At 42.4% G+C, this 13702-nt stretch overlaps 1 protein-coding gene across 1 annotated transcript in view; it reads right to left on the bottom strand.

Moving 5' to 3' along the window:
- The window catches only part of LOC138293207 (di-N-acetylchitobiase-like), a 110014-nt gene that overhangs the window by 70829 nt on the left and 25483 nt on the right, over window positions 1-13702 (bottom strand). The window contains exon 2 of the mRNA XM_069232295.1: window positions 6577-6715. Coding sequence (XP_069088396.1) covers window positions 6577-6715 — 139 coding nt within the window. The remainder of the gene's footprint in view (window positions 1-6576; window positions 6716-13702) is intronic.

Raw genomic sequence — 13702 nt, 5'->3', positions numbered from 1 at the left:
TCTTTAGGACAAAGGCTTCTAGCACCTTGTTTATCATTGAAGATAAACAGTAGGTCAGCCAACTGACTCTTGCAAGCCACTTTGTCCTGAGTACAAGTGGGAGCAGGGCTAGACGTTTAGGTCTCCTCACAGGTCTCAACAGCATGGTCAGACCTTCTTCTGTGTTTCACAGGTCCAGCAGTGTCATGACAGGGGTAACCAGGATGCCACATGTATGCCTAGCACTAGAATGTGAGTGGGTGTGACTACTGGCCTTTCCCCAACCAACAGGGAAAGGCTTCCTAGGGGTAACCCTACCAATTTATGCAGCAATTCATTTGTGCATTACTGCAATGCCACAGTCCCCTCTTTACCTAAATCCAACATGGCACAAACCTTTTTCCCCTGTGCAAAGCTCCTAGAGGTATGGCAATGGAAAAAAGCAAACCCCCCCTCTCTGGTCACTCATAACCAGCTCTGCTTGCAGCTCCTCTCCCACTGGGATAGGTGCCTGGCTACCTAACATATTAAAGGATAGGGCTGGCAGAGGATTCAACTACAACTAGCTGTGATAGGTTAGGCATCTTTGAAGTTAATTACTTCACGGGCACAGTCCAGACGGTCAGCCTCTCTGAGGTACAGAACACCCCCACACACCAGAGGCCTTTATCTTAGAACAGGGAGCAAATTCACACATCATTACAGAGCTATTCAGCTCCTGGTTAACAGTTAGAAGAGCATGCAAATGGGCTTCTAGAGTCTTTTGGCAGGTACAAGGGGATTTATCAAAAAACCTTTCACAAAATATTTATTACAAACTCAACTTTACCAGTGCAATTGGCATCGAATATATATTTTAATACGCCCAAGAATAACTTCTGTAGCAGGTTCCTAGGCAGAGATTTAATGATTAAATTTAATACTGCATAAAGGTTCTCAAATAGCTTTTGAGGCCTTATTACTGTAAGTCCATGTGGGGGTGGCACTTTATAGAGCCGAATTCTGAGGGCCCTCCAACATTACTAAACTAACAATGACAGAAAATAAGCACCTTAGGAAGCTAGCATTATTGCCAGCCAGTACTCCCGTAGACCACATAAGGCTAGATATGGAAAGCAAACCAATATAAGAAAAAGCCTAGGTGCGACAGCACACACAACACACCCCCATTCCCCAACTTACAAATGCACCCCAACCACTCAAATTCATCCTGGCCAACATTTTTCTTCACCCAAAAGGGACAAATGGTAGAGCTGGGTCGTCTCGTGCGAAACAACTCAAAGGGAGTTTGGCTAGAAGTAGCATGCAGGGAGAACCTATAGGACTTTTCTTTTGCCACAACTCCTCTAAGCTTTCCCACTCATTTTTGCCAGCTGTATATCCTCCTTCAATAATCTATTGAATTTTTCCATTATGCCATTTGTTCGAGAACAATGAAGTGAACACTTCTTGTATAAAACACCCCTCTCAAACAAGAATCTTTCAGAGTACTTTATGGGAAGTGGACACCACTGTCCGTAAGTATTGCCCCTGGATTACTGTCCCTACTGAACACTTTCTCCAGAAACGTAATCACTGACACCGTTGTTATCTCTGACACAACCACCAACTCAGGCCATCAGGAGAACACGTCCATTAGCATAAACAAACAACAAGACCTCATCCTCACACTCACAGGCCCCAATATAACAAGAGCAACTTCCTCCCAGGGTGCTACTGGGACTGTAGCAGCCACACGGAATAGATAGATATTATTGTTCTTTATTCTATGAATAATAACATTAACATTTCTCATAACCACCAGCTACATCTAAGACACAGCTTCCTCTCTTCCAGTCCGCTCCATTCTAAAACCCCCATCTGGAACCTTGATTCCATAACATTCTTCCTTTACCAACATTCCATTCCACAGTGAGCATGACCCTACAGGGACATCTCTACAAGCCAATGGGGGTGTTAAATTTCTTGGTCTTGTCACTTAAAGAGCACTCCACACAATCTCTTAAAATACATTCGACCTGCAGATCCATCCATGGCCACCAGTCATCAACCCTCAACTTTTCTTTTGTCTTACTCATTCCAAGATGCCCAATATGCGCCTAGTCTATCAAACGTCTCCTCAAGGCCTCCGGAGGCACCAACCTCAAATTCCGCATGACCGACCCATTATTCATCAATAACTCCGCTCTCACCCTGCAGAATACCTTTTCACCTTTATTGCGTACATCCTAGGGTACTCCTCAGGCAACCTAATCTCATCCACTATATAATAAATTGTCCTTCTCCAATTCATCCAACCACTCTGTTTTTAAGATGCAACCCTTTTTCACCTTACACACCTGAATGTCTTCCTCTACCCACCAATCTTCCATCGTGGATCACCTACTCTCTGTTAAGGCCAACCTAGAAAGACAATCAGCTGCTTTATTCCACACTCCAGGCATGTACTATACATTGAATGGAAAACCGTGCAACAACACGACCCACTTGCAAATGCGACTGGATACAGTATCCCTACCTTTTTTTCCAAAAATCTCTTGTAATGGTTTATGATTGTTATACATCAAATCTTTGACACCACAAGAATTTATTTAATTTCATTATGGATCAATACATAGCCAGAGCCTCTTTCTCAATGGTGAAACACCTTGACTCTGATCCCCTCAAAGCCCTAGAGGCAAAGGTGATGATAACCTCTTCACCGCCTTGAACCTGCTTCAAAACGGCTTCAACTCCTTTATCACTGGCATCAGTAGAGACTGAAGATAACATTCCTGAAATGAAGTTACTTAAACTCTGTGCTCCCTTCAGGTTTGCCCTAATATCCGAGAACTCTCCTTAGCATTGATCATTTCAACTAAAGTCTACACCCTTCCTCGACAAACCTCGCAAAGCACAAGTCCTACTTGCACAATTTGGCACAAGACTGGAACAGAATTCTTTCATTCACAAAAACATTTGTACATCCTCCTACTTCTCTGGTCTTCACAAAATAAGGATGGTATTCACCAGATCATCTTTAGGTCTAACTCCTTTGGCAGATAATCCCATGTCCTAAGTACTCAATCTCTTCTTGGGCAAATCTGCATTTCTTAGCTCTGAGTGTTAATACCATTCTCATTCAAGTCTGCAAGCAATCTCCTGACCCTCCCCAAATGCTGCTCTCTGTCACCTCCAAATATCAAGATATCATCCTGGAAAAATATTACTATTTTCATGTCACCAAACATCCTTGTCACCAATCTCTGAAAAACCGAAGCTGCAGAACACAGACCAAAAGACATGAGATTAAACCTGAATGTACCAAAAGGCAGGATGAAGTGAAATTCTTTGATCACTCTACGAGTCTAACCTGATGGTATGCCAAGATGAGATGACATCCAGATTAGTGCTAATCCATTGTGCTCTGCACGCGTGGGTTTAGATCCCATCCTTGTTGCCAAATTGTAGAAGGGGATTCAGGGTAACTCACAAAGAGGACACAATTATTGTACAAAAAGATGTATTTATTCAGATACCAGGACCCTAGACTCTGTCTCCCCAACTGTCCCAGAACATCCTCCATAACCACCCTTCTGGAATCTGGAACATAGGCACAAACAGGATGCCACACTGAGTGCCCCAGAAGTAACTACCAAATCTTCAACAGGTGAAGATGCTCCTATGCCTACCCATTCACCTTTCTTTGTTATGGGCAAAAGTCTTTGCAATAGGTCATAGCCTAGGTTATGAACAGTGACCACAAAAATATTGAGAAGGCAATGCATGGAAGTCAACTCACCAGGTGCGCTGCTGCTTTTCTGATATCCCTGGAGTTCAGATATAACATGCCAGGATATCCTCTTAACAACTTTAATGGTCTAGTCATCTGCACTGGGTTTTGTTTTAATTCAATGTAAATCATTTTTATTACCAATGGTACTGATTGTTAGCATGCAAAAAGGGCTGCTCTATGAATCTTCCTTTATGTGAAGCTATGCTCTAGCATTGCAATGACTTTGCCCCCTCTTCACTAGTACACTGCTGTATAACCCCTTTACCTTAGACTCCTAAAACTATGTCTAGAAAGGAAGGTGTACACAAAAAACAAGCAATGGCAATAGGTCTGGCTTAAAATTAATGTTGTATGGTAATGTGAAGCATTACAAGATATGTATTTCAGTGGGAGCAAAGAACTGAAAGAACTGTTAAATAATACTGGTGTGGGTTTGAAGGTCCAGTGACCATTGCACTGTCAAACCAGACCTAAAAATCCATGCAGGTTAATGACTGCCCTTCTCCATCTGTGCTGCTGGGAAAGAAAAAGAACATAAATTACCTAGTTGTCTAAGACACTTGAATAGTATTCCAGTGTCATGGGTGTGCTCCTCAAAATTCAAGCTTAGGCAGCTGGATAAATAAACAAAATAATCACAGCTGTGGAGGGCAAACACTTTTTGAGGAAGCATGCAACTTCTGCAAAACATGTACTCTTGGCTCCTAACGTGGGCAGAGCCAAAGCCCTTCTCTAATTATGATCACATTATTGTCTAGCAACAGCTGCGCTTTCTAGCAAGACCATAAAAATGAGTGACTCATGCTACTTAATGAAAGTCACTCTATCGCATACACCTACGGTGTTCTCACCATTGCTAACATATTAATTCTGTATTACCAACAGTTATTTTTCCAAACTGAAATATAAATATCTCAAAGCACTGCTTCAAACTCTTTCAGAAGCCCTGAGGAAGTGACTTTTGTTGCTAAACGCGGCTGGCTACTGTTGTTTGACTCTGATTTTTTCAACTGGGGAAAGAATAAAATATTAACTGTATTTCAATGACATTCACTCATGAAAAAAAAGGAGTACTGGCTATAATTTTAGCAGAATTTTTTTTTGGGACAAGAAATGATTTGACTCCAATGATGAAGTCACTTTTGAAAAAAGAAACATTGATTGATACATTTCAGAATTGATAATGAAAAATTACAAAGTTACAATGTGCGTTTCTTCTGCCTCCTGTTTTTGTGCTGCTTGGATTTGTTCAGAACACCACTGGGGAGGTAGGTTTTAAACCAAAGGCCGCGGGCTGTAATTCTCAGTTCCACAAAGTGTTTCTATTGCAGTGTTTGCTGGCGATTTAATATCCGGAGAAGGGTATGAACCTAACCACTATATTGTTCGTCTCTGCGGGTTTATTTCTTTGCATTATTACACAGTGCTGGGTACTGAATCAGCTAACCAGACACTTTACCTTTAAGCCAGGGCACAGACTATTTGAGTGGAAAATCTCACCATCTATTTGAACTTTAAAGTTGTTTGCATGTCTAGCTTGGTGTGAGAAATGATTTTGGTGGGTGATGCGCAATCAGGGATTATTGAACTCTGCGTCGATGTAAGGCCTTTTATCTCCAAAGTATTGGATCCACCTTCATTTTTTAATCCAAAATTTAGCACCAAGTACGCACATTTAGTACTTGACCCTCAAGGTAGCTAAGCGGAGCCTTGAAGGTCACTCATGTGGTGTTGGTTACAGACTCTGAAATCCGCACTGATAATAATAACAATAGGTAATAAAAAGTCACCAGCAAAGCCATTACTTATACTTACAAAGAAGGATTTATTCATCCACAGCTAAACCCTACACATTTAAGAACAGGGGAAAAATGAATGGCTAATACCATAGGCTTCTGGAGTCAGTATTGAGGATCTTTGCACTATAAGAGTTGAGTTTGAGCTGCAATCTTTGCCTTTACAACAGTCTCAATCCATTGCACTGGAAGCCAAGGGAAACATACAGTCTTGCTGGGCAGTAGATACGTTTTTACATAGACATAGTAGCCTGTTCATCATAGCCACCCCTCCCCAGCTCACCCAGTTCCAGTGGTACCTATGTGTCTCCGCCTGATCTTTGTTCTGCCGTCCCACCCTTCCCAGTACGCGCACCTCCCCCCACCCACCCCCAATTCTGGCATATTTGACCAAATACAGAAAGCAATGCAGCTGGGGATTGGATTCACAAGTATGGTTTGCACCCGGAGGAGTTTTAAAGTTTGAGCAAAGTGGTAAATAAGATTTGAAATACTTGATCAATCATTACATTTGCTGATTTTGGGGTTAAAACATTTATTTTTGAATAAAGAATAAACTATTTTTGTGTACATTGCAATGTCTAATGCCAGATCCTTTATATTAAAGAAATTGTGTTGCTCAGACTCTCGTAATTCTTCTGAATAGTGGAAAGAAACAAATCGATTGATGGTAATATAAAGGCAAATTCAGGGTTATTTAAGCTGGGATCCAGTTTGAAAGGAAATGGGGATCAACTGAAGGTTTATTGCCCATGGGGACTAGTGCAGTTCTAAAGTGAAAATTTCTCTCATTAGGTAGAAATATTTTATTCTATTTTGTATTCTCCTCTTACTCATTCTCTTGATCAGCAGTAGAACCTTCTGTGTGTTTGCAATACTATTTTGAGTAGTAAAAAAAACACTTTTGTTGAGTGTCTTCAAATCCACTTTTACCCCTTTTTTCAGTCCATAAATGCTGTAAAATATCAAGTTTTCAACAGTTTTTCAAACTAAAACCACAGTCTATGTAATGAAGCAGTCACAAACCTTTCAATACTATCCTTGCTCCTTTGGAATGAGCATAGCAAAGGAGTTCCGGGTCATACTTTCCAAATGTTGCAACAGTTGTGACCTGAGTCCAGTCATAAAACTTCCAGCTCTTCCCACCAACATCGAATACATAGACCTGATAAAACAGAACGAAAAGAGAAAAAAACGTATTAGCCAACATCAACCACATCACATTCATCAGTAGCAATAAGTCAAAAATATGCCACATCAACAAGAGAATTACAGGTTGGTAAGATGTTTTGGCATTATGACAGGTGAGAACATAAAACGTTTCTGTAACTGACTGCTGCATTATTGATCTATTTCATCCATCAAGCAGAACTTTGAAATATATATCAAGCAAGAGGATGGGTGATGTCATCATACTGTGATCCAAGTAAATGCGAGAGGCTTGACCTCCTTTCAAAGTTATAACAGGAGCATTTTAACCAAATGAAAATCAATGCTAATAACATATCAATCAATCAGTATATTTATAAAGCGCACTACATACTCGTTAGGGTTTCAAGGCGCTGAGGGGGGTTGGGGGGCATGGGGTAGTTGCTACTGGTCAAAGAGCCAGGTCTTGAGGAGTCTTCTGAAGGAGAGTAGGTCCTGGGTCTGACGTAGGTCGGTAGGGAGTGTTCCAAGTCTTGGCAGCGAGGTGAGAGAAGGATCTGCTGCCGGATGTCTTTCGATGGATGCGGGGGGACGACGGCGAGGGTGAGGTCTGCGGAGCGGAGCTGTCGGGTGGGGGTGTAGAAGCTGAGTCTGTTGTTAAGGTAGGCAGGACCGGTGTTGTGGAGTGCTTTGTGTGCGTGGGTAAGGAGCTTGAATGTGATCCTCTTGTCAACATAGAATAAATGTGTAGGCCTGACACAAAAAACTGTATTTCAGATGCTAAGGGAAGCAGTAGGCTTCCATAGCCACATGTTATTTAAATAAAATCACTGACTAATTGATTTTGTTTTCTTTCTCTTATGCTAAGACAATGGGCCAAATAGAGTTATTCTTCAACTTTTTCATATTATAATGAAATGTTTATTTTAATTTCCGTAGAATGAGTCTTTATAAATAATGTTTGTCAATAGAACGTATGGGAAAGAGAATGATTTCACCTTGTAATGTAGTGTCCTAACCATGAACTGTATTTGTTTTATAGTAGTCTTCTCCAGTTACTAAATTTATTTGAAATATTTCCTGTAAGAAGCTTAATGGTTTGAGGAAGCTGCCAAGAAACATACATAAAATAATGAGAGCATAGGAAGCCTGAGTACTAGTCAGAATACAGAAGGAGAGAGACCACTAAATGCCCCAAGATATGAAAAAAGAATTGGAAGAAATCATTATTACAGGGTGTTTGGATTTGGATCATGTGAATCAGTAGCAAGACAAATAATGGATATATTTTTGCAAAGATTTTACTAGAGGAGCCGCAACTGTACTTGACAAATTGACTGAATTAGCAAATAAATATGAAGCTGATATTTCAAAAAGCATCCCATTGCAGAGAACTTTCAGAGAACAGTTGGATGATAAATCGAGACAATGCGTTCTTCAGGAAAGCGATTCCACTTTACTGAATTGATAAAATGTGTCTGCAGATGGAGTGATTCTAAAAAAATTAGAGTGCAAATGAGCAAAGAAACATGTAAAGAAAAAGAACCCAACAGATGTGTCTGAGTTAAAAAGGAAGTCTTCTTTAGAAACCCGACACAATGAAAAAGCTTCAGATTACCCATTAGGAGAAACACCAGGTGGAAGGTATGCACATGTTCCTTGGAATAGGAGAGACCTTGCATCATTTACAAACAATTTTACCAAGTTGAGAGAAAACCCTACGCAATGGTACACACAGGTTAAAAGGTTTCTGAAGATTCCAAATGTGTTGTGGATTGATTTGAACACGTTCTTTGACATTGTTGTCCCAAATTAATCAATTACTGTTCATTGGCCAGACTCGGAACCACCAAGAGATTCTAATGCACTCACTGTGGTAGAGAAATACAAAGAGCTCATTACTTTCCTGAAAGACAAGAGTTTCTCCAAAGGATTTTGATTATGTGAGGTTGAACAGGATTCAGCAGGAGGTGGAGTGCATTAATTTGAGAAACTGTTGAAAGCATTTCAGTAGCAAACAGATCAAACACGTCTTGAGCCGAATGATATGGGATATTTTTTTATCTCTCATTTTGTTCTTGGTTTGAGACTAGCGATTAGTGAGCACATACAGCAGATTGTGATTTGTTGGCAGACAAAGTTGCTGGATGAGATTTTGAAGTACACTAAGTACTGTAGTGATGAAGAGAGAAAACGTAAAGAAATTTTTATTGGCCCAGATAAAAATAGCTTAGAAAGATTTCCAGAATCAGTAGTTTGTAGGAAATATTGGTGCAATGCAATGCAAGGTGTTGGTTTTCAGAATGGTATGCAGGGAGTTGGGTTACAAACTGGAATGCAAAGTGTTCAGGGAGGTATGATTGCTTTGCAAAGCAGAGGTTGAGGAGTCCCGATTGATCAGAGTAAAGGTGTAGCCGTTGCAAAATTGAAGAAAATGATTCATTTTCACCTTTGTAACAAGGTCAGGCATTGGAAGTGTAGATTTAATCAGACGCACATTGAAAATGTGCCTAATCAGCAAATACAAGTACCAGTGCAAAATCAAGTTCAGAATTATGCCCATCCCACATGCCCCAGGGTTCAACAGAATGTGGGTATTCCCAAAATGAACATGATCAAGATGCCACAAGTAAATAAAAATACATTTCAGGTCCAGAACCAGAATGCGATTCAACAGTTCTCCATGATTGACAGTCAGAGTTTTGACTCCAACTTAGCTCAATGACGGTACCTGAGAGGGGAGACAGACTGTGTGCTGGGCTCAGGCTTAGATGAAGACCAGAGTGGACCACTTGTAGAAGGCGAGGTAAATGGTCAACAAGTGTCATTTTTGACCAGCACAGGTGCTACCCTTTCCACTATTAGAACAGTGAAAGTCCCAGACCTACCCCACTTGGGAAAGAAGATCCAAGTTGTAGGTGTTACAAACAAACAGTTTACAAATCCAATTTCAAAAGACATCCCTGTAAAAACAGGATCATTTGAAGAAAATAACCAGTTTGTTGTATGTGATTTGAGTCCTGTAAATCTGTTGGGATGCAATCTGTTGTGCAAGCTAAATTGCTTAAGTGATTCAGAAAAGAACTAAAGACCTGGATGTTCAAATGATTCATCCTCCACACAGGAGCCAACAGCTCCAGCGCCTCGAGACCCTCACGGGTGATTTGCCACGCTCTATAATTGTTTGATTAATTGCACAATCTACTGCACTCCTAATGGGGTTGAGTTCCAGACACATGATGAGGACGTTGAATTTAAGCTAGTTCAACAAGATACTGTAGGGCTTTACCCAAAGAGAACAGTAGAGGAATTGCACTCATATTCAAAAGAGACTGTGAATCCAGAAGTGCGGGATTTTACAGGGAAATATATTGGGCTGCTCAAAGGTGTAGAACCAGCCCACTTTACAGTCAAGCTCAATACAATCTTCCAAAGAACACCACCATATTACATGACCCCAGAAATAATGGCAGGGAGAACACCAGTAATTGAGGACATGCTACAAAAAGTAATTTTGAGAGGAATAATCTGAGTCCATACAATTCATAGATTATGGGATTACAAAAGCAGAATGGCAAATTTATGATAGTACAGGATTAACGTAAGGTGAATGACATTGTAATCCTATGTTGTCCTGTGGTACCAAATCCAGCCACCATTCTTTATCAAATTCTGTGCACAGCAGAACGGTTCACTGTTGTGTACCTCTGTCAAGCTTTCTTCTCAATTTCATTGCAAGAGGATAGCAAATTCTCATTTGTGTTTCGAGACAGAGAGCCTTAGCATGGTGTTGAGACCCACAAGGATATACTGAGACTCCTTAAATTTTTATTTAATCCTAAAGACAAAACTGGAGATATTAAACATGCCATGTAAATCAGTCCTTGTGCAATACATTGATGACCTACTTGTGGCATCAAACACTAGACAAGCTTGCAAACAAGACATCACTGCTTGATTAAATCATTTTGCTGAGAATGGACATAAAGGGGGTCATTCTGACCCTGGCGGCCGGTGACCGCCAGGGTCACCGACCACGGGAGCACCGCCAACAGGCTGGCGGTGCTCCCGAGGGCATTCTGACCGCGGCGGTTCAGCCGCGGCCAGAAAGGGTAAACCGGCGGTCTCCCGCCGGTTTACCACTGCCCTTGTGAATCCTCCATGGCTGCGGAGCGCGCTCCGCAGCCATGGGGATTCTGACACCCCCTACCGCCATCCTGTTCCTGGCAGGTCTCCCGCCAGGAACAGGATGGCGGTAGGGGGTGCCGCGGGGCCCCTGGGGGCCCCTGCAGTGCCCATGGCATGGGCACTGCAGGGGCCCCCGTAAGAGGGCCCCGCAAAGTATTTCAGTGTCTGCTAAGCAGACACTGAAATACGCGACGGGTGCAACTGCACCCGTCGCACCCCTGCAACTACGCCGGCTCAATTCTGAGCCGGCGTCCTCGTTGCAGGGGCATTTCCTCTGGGCCGGCGGGCGCTCTTTTGGAGAGCGCCCGCCGGCCAAGAGGAAATGTCTGAATGGCCGCTGCGGTCTTTTGACCGCGGTGCGGTCATTCAGCGGCGGTACCTTGGCGGACGGCCTCTGCCGTCCGCCAAGGTCAAAATGACCCCCAAAGTGTCTCCAAGCAAATTGCAGTACTCTCAGAAAGAAGTTCAATATTTGAGACACATAATTGAAAAAGGAACAAGAAAAATATCATGTGAAAGAGAAAATGTAAAGAGAAGTCAGAATGTTTCTGGGAGTGGCTGGATACTGTAGAAAGTGGATATCCCAACTTTTCACTGGTGGCTAAGCCTTTACTGATACCAACACAGAGATGTGACTGATCTGATTCCATAGGACAACAAATGCATGAAAGACCTCCTAGAGTGGAGAGAAAGCCTCTGCTGTGCCCCAGCACTGGGAATGCCAGACTATAGCAAGAGATTTCCATTGTTTTGCAGTGGGAGGGAGGGCTTTGCTCTCTCTGCACATATTCAATTACATGAAGAGATGAGTAGACCTGTGGCCTATTTTTCATTTACCCTTCATCATGTCGCCACAGGGCTGCACGGTTGTGAAAGCATAGTGACAGGACATCCATCAACTGTTATGGCCTCTGACTCGGTCAAAGTTTTGTATTCCAGAACTAAAACCCAGTACATGACCAATTTAAGGTTAACCAAGTATGAGCAGCAAATCCTCACCTGTGAAAATATTGAGCTGAGACTGTCAAGTTTTGCTACCATCCTTGCCCATAAGTGATGTATCGTATACATTTGAGCATGACTGTCTTGCTGTTACAGATTTATCGATCAAGTCAAGACCAGACATAAAAGATTACTATGTGTTTTTTGTTGATGGCTCAAATTGAACAAATTAAGGTTCCTTGAGAGCAGCTTACAAAATTCAAGAGACTGTGGAATCCTCCTGGCTTCAAGGAGTTTTAACAGCAGAAGTTGCAGAATGAATTGCTCTTACCAGAGCTTGCAGCTTAAACACCCAAATAAGTGACTATTTTTACTGATAATCAGTATAGGTATGGTGTAGTTCATGATTTTGGACAGTTGAGGTCAGAAATAAGTTTCATGACCTCATCTGGCTCTCCAATTCGTAATGGTGAGCACATGGAAAAACTGCTGGAAAGCTCGCCAAGGAGCCTAAGTGATGCCACAGCCTGGGAGTTAGGTCATCAAATCCCAGCGGACACCCAAACCCTGCTCACGGTGGCATATGTCTGCAAACTGATAAAAGCTATGATAACCAATGGAGCGCCAGGCCCCAACGGCCTCCCAGATAGCAAAAACGCCCCTTTACAACCATATTTACAGTGCCTGGTTGACCCCAGATTCCTGGAGAGGTTCCATTCTATGCTGGATTTTCAAAAAAGCGGATCCAACAATGCCATCCAACTACTGGCGTATACCCCATCTGGATTTAGAGGTTAAGGCGTATGCCTGTGCTGTACTCAAACAACTTGAGGATTAGGCAGAGGTAAGTCATATCCTACCTTTCTATCGGACAACATAACAGCCCTCGCTATTATGAGTCATTGTGCAGCCAAAAAGGATCAGCCACCTCTCCTCAGCTGGTTCACAGATTACAGCACCACATTTGACAAGGTGGAAAGCAACTTCCTATGGAGGAAATTAAGTATATTGGGGATACCATGGCAATAACTCAGCTCCATAATCTCCCTGTACTCTAACACCTGGGTACACGTGAAAGAACGGCCTGAAGCATGGGTGTAGCTATTTTTTAATGTATACACTGCTGACCTGTGAAAATTCTTGAAGGGTAGCTGCCTGGCTCCTCCATCACTTGGCCACTTAAAACTTCACATTCTGCACTATGCAGATGACATTTGTCACTCTGGACCATTCAAAAGTAGGTTTCCAGAAGGCCTTACAAAAAATCCAGGAATATAACAAGGCAAACTTTCTTACCATCAACTAGGATAAAACCAAAGTTCCTGTATTTAGCAGCTACAAAAAGAAGCAATTTCAGACTTGGCGAATGGGGGCCGTAACTATAAAAGCCATCACGAAATACAGCTACTTTTAGGGCATGGCTCCGCAATTCTTCCAGCCCCACGGCCCATCTAGCCGCTGTGGGGAAAAAAGCAGGAGCCATTAAAAACGGCCTTAACATGTCTTTGCATAGTCCTTCGGCGGCCCCCCATTTTGAAGGTGATGAAGGCCTCGCTCCTCCCGGCAGCACATTATGAACAACTGGCTTTTCTGGAGGCATGCACCCTCACCTTTGAAAACATCCAATGCATGGCCTACAAGAGGGTATTTGAACTGTCAAGATATGTATGTAGGGCCACACTACATTTTGCATTTGCCCTCAAAAGACAAACACGTGAGGCTGACAGCTTGAAATTTTACATGAAGGTTTCAAAAGCCCCCTCAAACTCCTTAAAAGCTTGTCTAAAAGAAACATTTGAGACCCCAGGGAACCCCTGGCACCGACAGCTGCAAAGGGGCGAAAGTCCCTGCAAACAGAACGCCTTGCTCTGAA

The sequence above is a fragment of the Pleurodeles waltl genome, chromosome 4_2, assembly GCF_031143425.1.
Source record: "Pleurodeles waltl isolate 20211129_DDA chromosome 4_2, aPleWal1.hap1.20221129, whole genome shotgun sequence".
NCBI lineage: Eukaryota > Metazoa > Chordata > Amphibia > Caudata > Salamandridae > Pleurodeles > Pleurodeles waltl.
The sequence above is the reverse complement of the archived record's forward strand: the minus strand, read 5'-3'. Positions and strand labels throughout refer to the sequence as shown.